A 15,079-nucleotide genomic window follows, 5' to 3' on the forward strand; every position below is an offset into this window, starting at 1 on the left:
ATCATTATACTACTAATAATTTAATATTCATTCTTTACTAGTTTACTCTAGAGAGATAAATCAGAGTAAAATAATCTGTATGATTGAGACAGTTCTAACTAGTCTTCATTTTGTCTCTGCAAAGCGGTTTCTGCTGCATCAATTGTGCTAAATTTAATCATAAAGATGAGTGTGTTTATTCAAATATTATATAGTATATATATATAGAAAGAGAGAGCTAGGGTGAAGATCGGTGGAGATTGGAGAAATGGCGGGTTTTGAGTTTGCGATAGCAATGGCGATTGTGTTTGCTGCTGCGTTGAATGCTAATGTGATTGAAGGAAGAAGCACGTTGAAGAGCATGCATTTGAGCTGGGGCACTCAACGCTCTGGATTTCTTCAGCCTGCCGGTAGAGATGATGTTACGCTCCTCCTCGATCCTGTCTCCGGTTCTCTCTCTCTCTCTCTCACTCACTCACTCACACACACACACACACACACACACACAAACACACTCAAACATACCGATCTGTTGAGAAACAATCCTGCAATTTGATTTTTAGATCATATCACAGATATTTTTACCGATTGATTGGGGAAACTTCATGCAATTTGAATTGGAGATGAGAACTTCTGCAACGAAGCTTCATCTCTTTTTCACACACACAACACACACCGCACCGATCTGTTGAGGAACTATCCTGCAAATTGAAATTAGATTGGTAGAATACATAACTGTAAAAGTAATAAGTAGTTCTGCATCAAAGCTCTCTCTCTCTCACACACACACACACACTCACATACATTTTAACCGAATGATAGGGGAAAATTCATTGGAGATGAGAACTTCTGCAAAAAAAAGCTCCATATCTTTCTCTCTCACACACATGCATCGATCTGTTTGGGAATAGTCTGGCTTCCGTTGCACAAAACTCTGCTGATTAAATTGAGTATGGTTTTGATGAAGGTTCTGGAATCCAATCCAAGGATCAATTTTTGTTTGGAACGGTTGAGATGCAGATCAAGCTTGTTCCTGGAGACTCTGCTGGCACTGTTACTTCATTCTATGTAAGTATCCCAAATATTCATAAATTTATCCTTAATTTTGAATGGTATCCATGCTATCATCATACAATCACAAAACTATATTTATAAATATGTTAATCGACAGTAGTTTGCATCTACTAGTTGTTATTTTGCTTCTATGTTGCTACTTTGATGATTACCATTTTTTTTTGCTCTAAGCATATTATCGATTGTATCACATAGATGAGGAGAAACATCAATAATTTGATGAAATGTTACAAATATTTTGTTGGTTTTGCAGCTATCTTCTCTAGGGGCAAAGCACAACGAAGTCGACTTTGAGTTTCTAGGAAATGTAACGGGACAACCGACCATTATACACACCAACATCTACACGCAAGGAGCCGCTGGCAGAGAAGTGCAGTTTTACCCGTGGTTCGACCCCTCAGAAGACTACCACAACTACACCATCCATTGGTCTCCCTCTCGCATCGTGTAAGCTCACGAGTTTGAATCTTATCGATTGAAGAGTTCATGAGTTTGAATCCTTATCAATCTACTAATTCTTATATTTTCGCAAGAGACCATTGCGAATTGTTATGCCAAAGTTCCCATCAATCAATTGGATTGCCTAGAAATATAAAAATTTAACAAATGTACTACTCCATAAGATTTTAGTCACATCTCTATATATATGTATAATGTGGAAATGTGACTATTCAATCAGGTGGTTCGTGGATAATATTCCGATTAGAGTATACAGAAACTATCTAGACGAAGGAATCCCGTACCCAGACCTGGACCAGCCGATGAGGGCGTACTCAAGCATTTGGAACGCAGATAGCTGGGCGACGAGAGGTGGCCTGGACAGGATCAATTGGAGCAAAGCACCCTTCATAGCCAAGTTGCGCAAATTTCGTGCTCGGGCTTGCAAGTTTGAAGGAAACACGAGCGTTGGCCAATGTACAGCAGCTGCTGCGGCGAGTACAACCTCCGAGCTCGGCCTTGAGGGTCAGAGCCAAATGGAGCTGATCAGATATAAATCTTTGATCTATGATTATTGCGAAGATTATGATCGATACAAGGGATTATTTCCTGGTGAGTGTTTCAAACCACAATATTAATTAGATGGGATGTACGTAATTTATAATTATTCAATTAACGTGTATTTCTCGTTTATTTATTTACATATTCTTTCTAGGATAAATAGGATCGTTTTTGGAGCTATTTGTTGAGCATTGTTCGTAGATTTTGTAACATAATCGGTAGAACTAATATTTCACTTAAAGAAATGGATTTTTTATTAGGATGCAACTAATGATTTTGATTTTGATTTTGATTTTGATTTTGTATCCAACTAATTGAATGGTGAAAAGGGACAATATATTTGCGATAATTCATCAATTAGGTAATAGTATACTAATTACTGTAACTAATAAACAGAGTTAACATGATTTTGCAAGTAAGGAAAGTCGATCCAAAAAAAAATGAATCAAACTTTATTGATTATTGAAGCCTAAAATTAATTTCTGGTACTTTTTCTTTAATGATGACAGTACTATTTGTGATATCTTTTCGTTAGAGAAATGTTTCTCTTTAATTATTAAATTGAGAATTTAAGTGGTTTTAAAAAATGCATATGATTCAAAAAAATCGATTCATATATATTCAACGGATTGGGTTATCATACAAATTAGTATGACAATTTTGTCGTGAAAAATGATACCCGGCATGGCGTGATAATCGAGTTAAATACTTCATTCGTTCTTCTAATATAATCGTGACATGAGATTTGAGAAATTAATGTTAATTGTTAAAGTGAAGATTGAATAAAGCATAAGTGAAAATAAATTTTTTTTTGTAAAAAAAATAATTTAATTACGGGGTTGCTCGAAAAGGAATACAATTAGGGATGATAATTCTTTGGTTGGGTTCCTTGGGGTTGTAACATATTAGTAATATTTATATTATTGATAGTGAATTTAAAATTGATTGTCGATTATCGCCTATATCAGCGAGAAGAAGATGGATGATAATCCACAAGTGAAACTAGGGGTGAGAAAAAAAACTGGAAACCGAATATCCGAAACGAACCAAACCGAAATTTTGAAATTCGGTTCGGTTTTTTCGGTTTTTCGGTTCGGTTCGGTTTTAAAAATAAAAAAATTTTGGTTTTTCGGTTCGGTTCGGGCGAAGAAAAATCGAAAAACCGAAAAACCGAATTACATATATATTCTATTAATTTAATATATTATATTATCTATAATATATATATTCTTTTAATATATTCTACTATATAATATATATAATATGTATTATTAGTTTTATATTATATATAAATATTTTATTAGTATATATAAAATAAAATAAAATACGCATATATAAATATATATTTCTATTATATTTATTTTTTTTAGGTTTTTCGGGTACGATTCGATTTGGATTTTGAACTAAATTCGGTTTTTCGGTTTTGATTCGGTTTTAGTAAAAAACCGAACCGAAACCCGAATGCACACCCCTGTGAAACCCAGCTAAAAATTCATCTGGTAATTTACGTTTTAAAAGCTTGTCAACAACTTGGCTAATGAATTAAAACAAATAAATATTAATGAATAATATTGTGGCTGCTATATCACTTCGACAACCAGTCACAGCCTTTGGTTGCAGACTTCCACAGAAGTCTCTTCTTCTCAACATTCACGCCCATTTTCTCCTCATTTCTCCCCATTTCCGCTTCCACATCCAGCTCATCCAAATCTCCATAGCTGAATCCTCGCGACTCCTCAATTCGCCGCTCCCATGGCTTCCGCAATGCTCAACGGCGCCGAAAACCTCACTCTCCTCCGCGCAATCGCCCCAAACCCCAACCGATTAGGTCTCCACACCTCACATTTCCGCTTACCCCCAATCTCCCGCGGCACTGTTTCAATTCGAACCGCAAGGGCTCCGAAATGCAGCATCTCGGCTCCGGCTCCGAGGCCGGCGTCGCAGCCGCGATTCATCCAGCACAAGAAGGAGGCGTTCTGGTTCTACCGATTCCTCTCCATCGTGTACGACCACGTCATAAACCCCGGCCATTGGACGGAGGACATGCGCGACGACGCGCTGGAGCCTGCCGACCTGAACCACCGCGATTTGACGGTGGTGGACGTCGGCGGAGGGACGGGGTTCACCACGCTGGGGATTGTCAAGCACGTGGATGCGAAGAACGTCACGATTCTCGATCAGTCGCCGCACCAGCTGGCGAAGGCGAGGCAGAAGGAGCCGCTCAAGGAGTGCACGATTATTGAGGGGGACGCTGAGGACCTCCCCTTCCCCACCGACTCCGTCGATCGATACGTCTCTGCTGGGAGGTATATGTGTGTTTGTAGTTTGGTGTTGTGTGTTTTGCTTGAACGATTTTTTGATGATTTTGTATCTCAACTAGTAATTGCAAGGTTTAGAGGCACCCCTTGGAGAATCCGCCCTAGTTAAATTCTAATCGGAGATCAATTAACTCTAATTGGATTTGATTAGGGTGGATGAACCGTACATCTGAATGCACAAGTTTTTCCTAAGGTTTATGACTGTATCTCAACTAGTAGTACTTAAAACTTGAAAGAATTAGGGGCACACCTTGGGGAATCCGCTCTAATTAAATCCTAATTGGAGATGAATAAACCCTAATTGGATTTGATTAGGGTGGATGCGCACTGTACATCCGAATGCACAAGTTTTTTCCTAAGGTTTATGGACCTCAGCTCTTGATGGCTGTGAATTGCCAACATGTTTGTGATTATTTTGATGTTTAAAGGATTATAATATCTAGCGAGGACTTGGAGTTAAACTCGAACCATCAGTTATCTCGTGGTAGTGTTTACTAGTGAAAGGTGGGAAGGGTGTTAGGAACATAGGATAGATGCCAAACTGTTGAGAGATTGACAGGGATAAGCCGATAAGGTATTGAATGATTCTATTTAGAGATATCTTTTTTGGGTATCCTATTTATGTTGGATGGATTCTTTGTTGTTTCAGTATTGAGTACTGGCCAGACCCACAGCGTGGAATCAGGGAAGCGTACAGGGTTTTGAGACTTGGGGGAAAGGCGTGCTTGATTGGTCCCGTGTATCCGACCTTCTGGCTGTCGCGCTTCTTTGCAGATGCGTGGATGCTCTTCCCAAAGGAGGAAGAGTACATAGAGTGGTTTGAAAAGGCAGGGTTCAAGAATGTCCAACTTAAGAGGATTGGCCCAAAATGGTATCGTGGGGTTCGCAGACATGGGCTCATCATGGGATGTTCTGTCTCAGGTGTGAAAGCCAGCTCCGGGGACTCACCTCTGCAGGTAATCTTCGTATTGGTTTCCTAAGCACCAACTAACATGCTCTCTTTACTTCATGCCAGACTCCAACTTTGTGTTTTGCATTTCTCAACTTTGTTTACTTGAATTCTTGATAAAATTGATAAGGATTTCTCTTCAAAATGAAAAGTATAGGGTTGAATTTGGTCCCTTAACTAAGATTTTCTCTGAAGTGTTAGTTTTTCTGTTGCCGGTGCGTTTGAACATAACTCATTACCAAGTACTTACAACGTAATGGAAACTATGTTACTTGTTGAACTCAGGTTTTACAGCTTGGTAGTTAATTCATAGATATCTACTTATGACTAAGTGTTTTCCTTTTACATTGTTCCTTTTTTATTTTTGGGAATGGCATCAAACTCTTGAGATCTTTGCTTTGCAGCTTGGTCCTAAGGCTGAGGATGTATCAAAACCTGTGAATCCATTGGTGTTTCTGGCACGGTTGATTCTCGGTGCCATTGCAGGAGCTTACTACGTGTTGGTTCCAATTTACATGTGGCTCAAGGACCAAATTGTCCCGAAGGGGCAGCCCATATAGGAGGCTGACGCTAAAAGCAATCCGCTTGTTCCTGCTGTTGGACCTTTACTGTATTCCTCCTCAACTCAAATGGCAGTTCCCAAAAAAATTAAAAATTCTCACCCTGCTGCAGATCGATAGACGGGTTCCCTTCTAGTTTTCGAGTTAATGTACCAAACAAGATCAGTGAAACTTAGTTGTTCAAACCATGAAGTTCCCCTCCAATATTGGATAATTAACCAAGACTGGTGAACTTAATAATGGTTGAAACCAGGCAATCCACATTTTGGTGCTTTTTCGTGTAGAAAATCTGTTTGTAGAAGATATCGATCTGCATTCCCTACTTTGTGTTTTTGTACAATTTCAGTTTAAATTTAGTTGATAATTGGACTTAAGTCATGAAAATTGGAACATGCATTTTCTTAATGTCTAATTTTTTTCCACTTTAATGACACATTACATTCTACTCCTGAGCATATAAGTTGCACCCAAAAATGACACAAGTTATTGTGATGTACAGTAATCAGAACTAAAATAGAGTATGGTACCATGAAAATAGGCAGATAAGTAGTGGAGGCTTAATTTTTCAAGTACTCCGTATATCTTTTACCACATCCTACCAACTTTTATAAATCCCAACTAATACACTTCACTATACTAAATTCTAGTACTTAAAATATCGTACATTAATTAAGATATGATCAAAACTATAATCAATTTTATCCAGAAAAAATATCTATAATTAAATTCGTGAGCCCTTATATGGTAAATTAAAGCACCGGACATTAAATTGAAGAAAAAATATGTATAGAAACTAGGAATTTAATTTTGGTAAATAAATGGAACACCAAAAATGGACAAAAGTATCCCATAAACATAGTTAATATCCAAATCAGTATAATTCTCCACTCAGTAAAAAAAACATGCAAGATTTAGAAGAGGCATAGAGCCATAGACCATAGTTAACTATTGACTGATATTACAACAAAGAAGAAAGATCCAATATTTCATGTTCCATACCTATAATAAGCACCAAAATGACTTAACTTACCCCATTGTCTGGACTCAAATCTCCGTATGATACTAGTCCACGTTGATGCCCACCAGAAGGGCTCGATGGAGAGCTTCCAGGCGAAACTTTGCGTGGATGCTTTCTCGAAGGTGATCTTGATCTACGGGGGCTTCGGCTCCTGGAGCGCGACACTGACCTTCCTCGAGGGGAGTCGTCACTCTTCTGAGGACCGAGACGAGATTTCAGTCTGTCACTAATCAGTGGGAGCCTATCTGAAGGGCTATGGCTGCGAACGGGACTTCTGCTATGGTGCCTCCCACGACCACGGTAGGCTCCAGGGCTTCGAGATGGAGACCTGCTCCGATTCCTCTTGCGTTCGTATCTAATTCCAATAACGAACTATTAAGACAAAATATGTGAACAGCAGAGGGCTCTGTAAACTGAAACAAGGAAGATCTATATATAGAGCATGCTGCAGGAAAATAGCATATATTTGTGTTTCTAAAGGGATATACCAATCTCACAGAGCATAATTCGTAAATGAAATCTACGATGCCGTGCTGGCATTAAAGTGCATACATGAGAAGGATAACTGAAGAGATTAAGAGAAAGGAGACTAGGGAAATATAGACCTGGGTGGGCTTCTTCCTCTTCTAGGTGGACTTCTGTGATGTTGTTGGGGTGAGCGTTCGTACCTGCCTCTGTAGTTTGGATACCTGAAACAAAGATTGCAACACACAACCCAGTCACAACTCTTCGCGCGAGAATTATAGAACTGCTTGCAGCAGAAAATGAGATAGCATACAAGTGGTCATACATAATACTGACACTACATTCAACAAAAATACTAGACGTCATGATATAAAATGATGTCCAAATTCCTGCAACAATGTATTTAGTAGAATGTAAAAATGAGAAAGCACAGTTTCTCGTGAAAAATACATGCATTATCCAGATCATCTGACAACTTCTGATTAACTGCAGATGCCAACTAAATAATTCATACAGCCAAATAATCATGCATACTTTTAAAGCCATCAGAAATCACCTTTCATGATTCCTTTGAAAATTTCTTCCTCCGTAATGATAAGATCTATCAGGTGAGCGTTCTGGAGAAGGCGTACGATATTTTCTAACAAACGCATATCTCTCAGTAAATCCTCGGCCTTTTCTAACACGCTTTGGAGTTCCACCTGGAGAGCGGCTCCGTGACAAATCCCGACCAGCAGATGGCTGAATACCTTTGTCAGAAGGGCTCCTGACTGGGCTCTGAGCAGTACCTTTAGGAATTTCACTGCTCTCTTGAAGTCTATTAGTCTTAATTGGACTACTGCGAGGACTGGGCCTTCCACCAGAACTTGGAGACCTACTCCTGCTAGTAAAAAGAAGCAACACAATGAGCAAAAGAAAGTTAACCACTAACAACTATCGGAGAAAGCAGATTATCAACTAATCCCAGTAGATATCAACTGCACAAACAAGGAGTACAGATGGTGTGGTCCACATCGCATGGGTTAAAGGCAGGTAAATAACACGAAGCAAACCCTTCGAAAAACCTGGATCGGCTTGAATAAGCTCGCTCTCCTCTGGCAGAAGTTTCATTGTTCTTGATATGCCCTTGGCCATTATTGATACGGCTACCATTCTTTTGAGGAAGTTCACCCTTTTCGTGAGAGGAGTTGTCCCCAGTGTGTTTCCTATCATCACCTTTTTGCTCCTCTCCAGATCCTAAGCTAGGACTTGATGGCTTTCTCTCACTCCCTTCACATTAGTCAGTCACATTAGATGGGCGTCTCAGATACGGGGCTAAAGGAAAAACAAAATGAAAAGACACAAAATGATGATGCATATTCAAATGCAGAGAATCTAAGAACTATACAAATACCACGAATGCGGGTTGGCTTCTTCTCTTGTTCACTTTTCCTGTTGTTTTTCCGTGATTTACCCCTACGTGCACTTTCGTCATCAGAACTGCTGGTAGCAGAACCACTTCCACTACTCTCCGTATCACTAGAGCTTCCCGAGTACCTAAACAGCCGATTCCAAAACATCTTATTTATTTTTCAAAGAAAAAGTATTGGAATACAGGGTTGCAGGACTACATCACAACAAAACAACTATCTGATAGTTATAACATCAATTTGTTTCTAAAATTTGTGCACCAGTAAGATGATTCTTCTTTTCCCCTAACATAAAGAACATAAGAAAGAAACATTAACACATCTTCCATAGAAAATTGCATATAAAGAGAGATGAAGACTTGCTTGACAATTATGATAAAGGAAACAGATATTCCCATGGCATCTACTAGAAAATAATACTCTCTCCATCCCATAAAAACATGGGCAATATGATACGGGAAATAAGACAAAATTAAAGTAAGAGAGAGGAGGAGAAGGTTAGTTAAAGCAATGTTAGTGAATAGTGGAACCCACATTATTAGTAGTGTTTAATGGTGGTATAAGTTGTGAATAAGTTGATGTATAGTGGTAATAACTTGGGATAACTTTCCAAAAATGGAATGCACATATTTTTGCGGAACGGAAGAAAATGGAAAGTGCACACATTTTTATGGTACGGAGGGAGTATTATCACAATACATAATGACGGACCTTTTAGATTTTCTCTTTGATCTATTGCTATGCCCTCTTCTCTTCTTCCTTTCTCCAGCCCTACCTTTTTTCCCATGTTTATGTTTTCCCTTCTTTGCCAACTTCCTCTTCTTCTTACGCCGTCCGTCACTGGATGAAGTTGAAGAATCTGACATTGAAGAAGCATCCAATTCAGAGTCTGAATCAGACTCAGATGAATATGAATCAGAGCCAGAGCTATCAGAAGAGTAGCTCCTTTTTCTCCTTTTATCCTTCACATATGCTTTCTGCTTTCGTTTGGCATGCCTGTCAGAATCGTCATTAGATGCATCTTCATTTTCTGATTTTTTCTTCTTTACTGAATCACATGACAAAAACAAGATATCATTTTTTTTAAACAAAAAATATATTAAAATTCAATTAGAAATAGATGCAGAAAACAATCTTCTGACAAGCTCAATACCTTTATCTGCTACAACTAAATTTTGCGTCTTTGCATCAGAAGTCTCACCACAATCTATGATCTTAACAATTCCATCTGGTCTCCCATCAGCTGTTCCAAGCTGTTCCATTTTCTTAACAACATCCATTCCACTCACAACATTTCCGAAAACAACATGTTTTCTGTCATCATAAAATGAAATTTGAGGGAGGAATTGGGGAAATAATTATAACCCACTTACAAGGTAACAGGCAATCTAACTAAACAGAGAAAGGCATACCCATCAAGATGAGGCTGTCGCTTGAAAATTATAAAAAACTGAGACCCATTTGTGTTTGGACCACCATTAGCCATCGAGAGGAGACCAGCTGCAGTATGATCAAGCTTGAAGTTTTCATCTGTATAGAAATAACACTTATATGTAATGTAAGCAACAGCTATTAACTATGGGGATTGTAGGAAACCAAAGATTGGGAAAATTTTACCAGAAAATTTCCCTCCATAAATGCTTTCTCCACCAGTTCCTGCAAACCATTAATGATGTACAAGTCAGCATGCAGATGCAAGTTATATCGTGTATCTGCATCATTTGAAACCACCACATCCGGGAGAAGAAAAGCGTACCATTTCCTTTTGAAAAGTCACCGCCCTTCAGATGGAAATGAAAAAAAAAAGGTAGATTAGGCTTTCCGTAATACTCTTCTGTATACATATCTGAAGTCTAACTATGTGCAAAAAGACTATTAAGCCAAAGATCTGTTTGCATGAGCTTCACAACTCCATATTAAAAAATACTCAGACCAACAGTTGCAAGAAAGGTGACATTGTTGTTTTCCATTAATATTTTTTAATCAACAACACTGAAAAAAAATTTGTAACCCCTGTGAGTCGAAGAATTATAGATGGATCCACACAAAATTTTGTGTTCATTAAATTTACAATGAAAAACAGAGAAATTGAGGTTCATATAAACATGGACAAACAATCAAGCAGCCACTGCTATCGGCTAAGCAGCCTACAGCAATGGTAAGAAGAAGTTGAGAATAAAAAGGCACAGGAAAATTGGATAAGGCATGATGCATCAAATATCCATAAAGCCTACAATGCAAGATACCAAAAAACTTTTCTAGGTGTACCATGGAGAACAATCCCAGGAAGATGTAGGGCATGTAAAGAGGTTTCATTAGTCCTCTTCAAAAGAAGGATCAAGGAACTATCAGACATCTAGTGGAGTGAACTAATGAGAATTAAGTAGAGATCACATGGAAGTTAACGAAAAAAGCAAACAGTATCGATATCTTCTTTCTTAAATAATTTTTTATGAGCATTATTGAACAGCATACTTGAGCCATAAACCCTTTGATTATGCGATGAAATGTGGAACCCTTGTAGTGCAGAGGTTTCCCTGTTGAGGCTCCAACACCTTTCTCACCTACAAAGGGAAACGAAATTGCTTAAAAGACTGCCAGCCAAAAGGAAATTACAAATGAACTCTTGAAATGATGGTCCAACCAACGGATACTTCCAACAAACTCCTCATATATTTTGAGTTTTCAACCACTAACCTCCATACATTTCAATTTCATAACAGATAAAAGAAATTCTTGTAACGAACAATCAGGTCAGCTTTTAGATTTATCACCAATGACTAACTAGGAGGGAGTGGACCTCAGAATGTTTCACTCCCCTCGTGTGGGGTCTTTAGTATTTCATTACTACTGTTCTATGTGTATATTAAAAGGAAATGAGGAAAAGAAATTCAACTTACCTGTGCAGAGAGCCCGGAAATTTTCAGCAGTCTTAGGGACAACATCAGCAAACAACTGCATCACACACTAATTTTGTAAGAGCAAGACAATGAAATGCATAAATTATACACACTAGATACCATATTTGAAGTTTTAAGCCAACAAAAAGGGAATGAAGGTGTTTACAATAGGATAACTACCTCAATGATAATTCTTTCAGCGGCATCCCCATCAATGGAAACATCCAAGAAAACCATTGGGTTTTTTGTCTTCTTCATAGTGCTTACAGTTTTAAGTTAGCAGACCCTGAAAAGGAATTCCTTGCTCTAAGTTTTTCAATAAAAATAATGAAATCAGAAACCTGAAAAAATCATGGCCATTGGCCAATGACCAGCAAGGAGATCTTATAAGGACAAGTAATATATGGAGTGGGTCACATAGTACAGAACACAGATCCTCAGAACATTAACACTAACGCCCAAAATGAAGAAAAAAATAAAGAATAATACATTTAGAATTGCTAACATGAAGAACATTAATATCCTCCGTAAGAAAACCTCAAGCCCGCCATGAATTAAGATGGATAATGCAAGCAACAAAGAAGAAAAAAGTGAAGCAAACAACCAGAAAGGTTGCAAAACTTTCAGAACATAAACAAAGTTGTCCGAAGTAAACACATAAAATTGCTATAATTATCAGAAGCAAAAAATCTACTATAATAGTAGAAAATACAGCTTAAACCAACTCACCCACACCGTGACAATATACAGTGTCAGATGATAAAGCAAGCTAACTAGTACGGACATTCAGAATCACTAACCGAGAGATTTCAGTTCATACCAAAAACCAGCGTACTAACCAAACACCCAACGCATATATCTCCTTTTAATCGCATCAGTTTCCCCAATACACTACTATTACGAAAAAAGCAAAATCACACAAATGAATGAACTACTGCATAGCTAAAAGCACATGCCCAAATGCTAAATTCAACTGGGCAGGAGAAGACAGCTATGGAGGGAAAATTCAATCGACTCTCAACACCAAATGGAATCAATTAGCATAAACACACACCAAATTAAGCTCTGAGAGTGCGAGAAAGCGGAAGAACGAGAGCTTGGAAAAGTGAATCCAGCTCTGTCACATTAAAACTCAATGGAGCATAAAACCCTAAACCCTAGCAATGCGGAAAAAACAAACGGTACATACCTCGATCAATACAGCTCTGAGCAAGCGAAGAAACACCACTTCTGAGAAAATCAGAGGCGACGGCTCCCTCAACAGCAGCAATTGAATATGGAGAATATGAAAGTGCTTCGATTTTTATGCATTTGTGATTCTTGGTGAAAAGGGTAAAAACAAAAAACTCGCGCCATCTGTTAATTTATTTATCCAATGGGCCGTATTATTATTCCCGAAAAAAATTGAAAGCCCAAAATGAGGATATTTTTGTAGTATCATTTTTTTGACATAATAAATATTGAAAATTTAAAATTCGAAGATTAATTATATTTTGGGCTCACTATTGAAAAAATCGGGTATCCCGTGACAATTAAATTTTTTTATTAGTAAGGTACTATATGATGGAATATCATTATTAAATAATTAAAAATTAAAATAGATACAAAAATGAAGTTATTTTTTAAAACAAAGTAGTACTCCATATAATATTAAGGTGTATGTTTTCGTATATTTTATATTTATGCGAGTTCAAGTATCTATTATAGATATTCATCACGAAATCACGATGGTAGTTATATTTAAATTTTAAATCATCATAATTCTTGTTCAATTCAACTTGTTGACTTTCTGAATTCATAATTTTATTTTATATTTGTTTTTAATGGGTATTTTTTACTTGTAAAAACACAATTCTAACCTGAATTTTTTCTTTTGATTGTATTGTACAAACAAATTATTTTTGTCAACATACAACACCTTCAGATATTTGTTCTCTACAAAGTTAAGATATTTACAAATCACGCGTGTAAAAAAATGAAGGTTATTTATAATTATAACCTAAACTTTGAGTGAAAATTATTCTGCAGTCTTAACTATCAAAAATATTAAAATAATTTTAAGTTTGGTTTGAAGTTCAATTAGTTTATTTATGACTCCAGGTAATTTCTTGTGCCATCATATGAAAAAAATATTGGCCATAAATCAAAGTAAGAAGCAAAGTTTAGGCTATTTGTAAACTAGTATAACTAACCATAAAATAAATAATTTAGTCGTATTAATTCTTTAGTTGCCAAATATATATCATGAAAATACCGAATTTGCTATAAATCGAAAAACAACCTCAAGTTCAACTCATTAATGTTTTTTAGTTTGAATTTACAATAATTATAAATATTGTTTGAAGTTATTTTCATTGTTCAGTTTTCAGGTTGAGTTAACAATATAAGCCAAAGCAATTAGAACGTCTTTGTTTTGTCATTTCTGCTATTATTGTTATATTTCAAATGTCAATGCATCTTAAAATTTGGACTAATTTTATTTTTTAAGAGTAACCCAATCCAAAAAAGCAGTCTCAACATTTGAACATTCTAACAGATTTCTCTAAATTGCAAGTATCTACTGAAAAGCAATGCAATTTTTTTTTATAAATTAACCAACTTTTATTCTATAAGTTCACCTATATAAGAATATAGCTCTCTCTCTCTTAATGACTGATTCATTAACAGAAGAGCAGATTGCTGAGTTCAGGGAAGCTTTTTTGGCTTATTGATAAAAATTTTGATGGTAAGTGTAATTACTATACTCATAAATATAACATGATTGTTTATATTTTTTGCATTTTTCTATTTTAATGCTAATATTAGTACTACTATTATTTATGTTTTTGTAGGAGTTATAACAGCTGAAGAACTGGAATCAGCAATCTCATCTCTGAATGAGCATCCTCCAACAAAGGAAGACATACAAATAATGATGAATAAGGCAGATGTTGATCAAGACGGTTTCATTGATCTTCAAGAGTTTTTAACAATTATTGCAGCCAAATTGAAGGTAAATCAGAATTTATGCTTTTAATAAAAATTTTGTTTACATTTGATTTAGTTAAGTTCGATTGATTTAATAGGAAAACGTAGATGAAGAGGCTAAACAAGCATTCACATTTTTCGACCGCGATAAAGACGGATTTATATCGTCTAGTAAGGTAACGCGCACATATATCTTCATATACAAACTACTACTATATCTTAGTATAATATCCCTGTTTCGAACAGTTGAAAGATGTGTTGATGGATTTGGGAGAAGGAGCGGGCGATGAAGAAGTCGAAGAAATGATCAAAGAAGTTGATCTAGAAGAGATGGACTAGTCAGCTATGAAGAATTTGCAAGGATGATGGCTCAATCAGTTGATACTACTGATTATATCATCAAAAAATGTAGAATCTTAATAACAGAAGAATAAATGGATG

The 15,079-nt window shown here is 36.7% G+C and overlaps 3 protein-coding genes and 1 pseudogene across 4 annotated transcripts; 3 read left to right on the forward strand and 1 right to left on the reverse strand.

Moving 5' to 3' along the window:
- The first annotated feature begins 65 nt into the window (after positions 1 to 65).
- Positions 66 to 2,311, forward strand: LOC121770408 (probable xyloglucan endotransglucosylase/hydrolase protein 26). The gene is made up of 4 exons (XM_042167141.1): positions 66 to 428; positions 947 to 1,047; positions 1,307 to 1,500; positions 1,733 to 2,311. Exons 1-4 carry the CDS (start codon positions 248 to 250, stop codon positions 2,127 to 2,129), a joined length of 873 nt encoding a protein of 290 aa, XP_042023075.1. The 5' UTR covers positions 66 to 247; the 3' UTR covers positions 2,130 to 2,311.
- Positions 2,312 to 3,634: 1,323 nt separating this feature from the next.
- LOC121792938 (2-methyl-6-phytyl-1,4-hydroquinone methyltransferase, chloroplastic) lies at positions 3,635 to 6,167 on the forward strand. Its single transcript, XM_042191077.1, has 3 exons — positions 3,635 to 4,358; positions 5,020 to 5,326; positions 5,724 to 6,167. Exons 1-3 carry the CDS (start codon positions 3,805 to 3,807, stop codon positions 5,877 to 5,879), a joined length of 1,017 nt encoding a protein of 338 aa, XP_042047011.1. The 5' UTR covers positions 3,635 to 3,804; the 3' UTR covers positions 5,880 to 6,167.
- A 545-nt stretch (positions 6,168 to 6,712) lies between these two features.
- Positions 6,713 to 13,008, reverse strand: LOC121792939 (peptidyl-prolyl cis-trans isomerase CYP63-like). 2 transcript variants are annotated; one of them, XM_042191079.1, is made up of 14 exons: positions 12,861 to 13,008; positions 11,852 to 11,957; positions 11,672 to 11,726; positions 11,247 to 11,335; positions 10,528 to 10,552; positions 10,389 to 10,427; positions 10,184 to 10,301; positions 9,925 to 10,085; positions 9,483 to 9,819; positions 8,756 to 8,898; positions 8,427 to 8,631; positions 7,919 to 8,242; positions 7,503 to 7,586; positions 6,713 to 7,252 (listed from the first exon to the last, which is right to left on the reverse strand). In XM_042191079.1, the coding sequence occupies exons 2-14, from the start codon at positions 11,927 to 11,929 to the stop codon at positions 6,901 to 6,903; spliced, it is 2,010 nt and encodes a 669-aa protein (XP_042047013.1). In that variant the 5' UTR covers positions 11,930 to 11,957; positions 12,861 to 13,008; the 3' UTR covers positions 6,713 to 6,900. The 2 variants fall into 2 exon arrangements, with proteins under 2 accessions (XP_042047013.1, XP_042047012.1); XM_042191078.1 differs by having other exon boundaries at positions 7,919 to 8,245.
- Positions 13,009 to 14,319: 1,311 nt separating this feature from the next.
- LOC121780161 lies at positions 14,320 to 15,072 on the forward strand (annotated as a pseudogene).
- Positions 15,073 to 15,079: the final 7 nt, after the last annotated feature.

Source organism: Salvia splendens, chromosome 2 (genome assembly GCF_004379255.2).
Source record: "Salvia splendens isolate huo1 chromosome 2, SspV2, whole genome shotgun sequence".
Taxonomy (NCBI): Eukaryota; Viridiplantae; Streptophyta; class Magnoliopsida; order Lamiales; family Lamiaceae; genus Salvia; species Salvia splendens.

Excerpts from the sequence above, each read along its gene's own strand:
- LOC121792938 (XM_042191077.1), top strand. The coding sequence starts at position 3,805 with ATGGCTTCCGCAATGCTCAACGGCGCCGAAAACCTCACTCTCCTCCGC. Across the intron at positions 4,359-5,019 it reads CGATACGTCTCTGCTGGGAG|TATTGAGTACTGGCCAGACC; the intron begins GTATATGTGTGT and ends TTGTTGTTTCAG. Across the intron at positions 5,327-5,723 it reads CCGGGGACTCACCTCTGCAG|CTTGGTCCTAAGGCTGAGGA; the intron begins GTAATCTTCGTA and ends TTTGCTTTGCAG.
- LOC121792939 (XM_042191078.1), bottom strand. The coding sequence starts at position 11,929 with ATGAAGAAGACAAAAAACCCAATGGTTTTCTTGGATGTTTCCATTGAT. Across the intron at positions 8,246-8,426 it reads GCTTATTCAAGCCGATCCAG|CAGGAGTAGGTCTCCAAGTT; the intron begins GTTTTTCGAAGG and ends TCTTTTTACTAG. Across the intron at positions 7,587-7,918 it reads TTTCAAAGGAATCATGAAAG|GTATCCAAACTACAGAGGCA; the intron begins GTGATTTCTGAT and ends TCTTTGTTTCAG.
- LOC121770408 (XM_042167141.1), top strand. The coding sequence starts at position 248 with ATGGCGGGTTTTGAGTTTGCGATAGCAATGGCGATTGTGTTTGCTGCT. Across the intron at positions 429-946 it reads CCTCCTCGATCCTGTCTCCG|GTTCTGGAATCCAATCCAAG; the intron begins GTTCTCTCTCTC and ends GTTTTGATGAAG. Across the intron at positions 1,048-1,306 it reads GCACTGTTACTTCATTCTAT|CTATCTTCTCTAGGGGCAAA; the intron begins GTAAGTATCCCA and ends TTGGTTTTGCAG.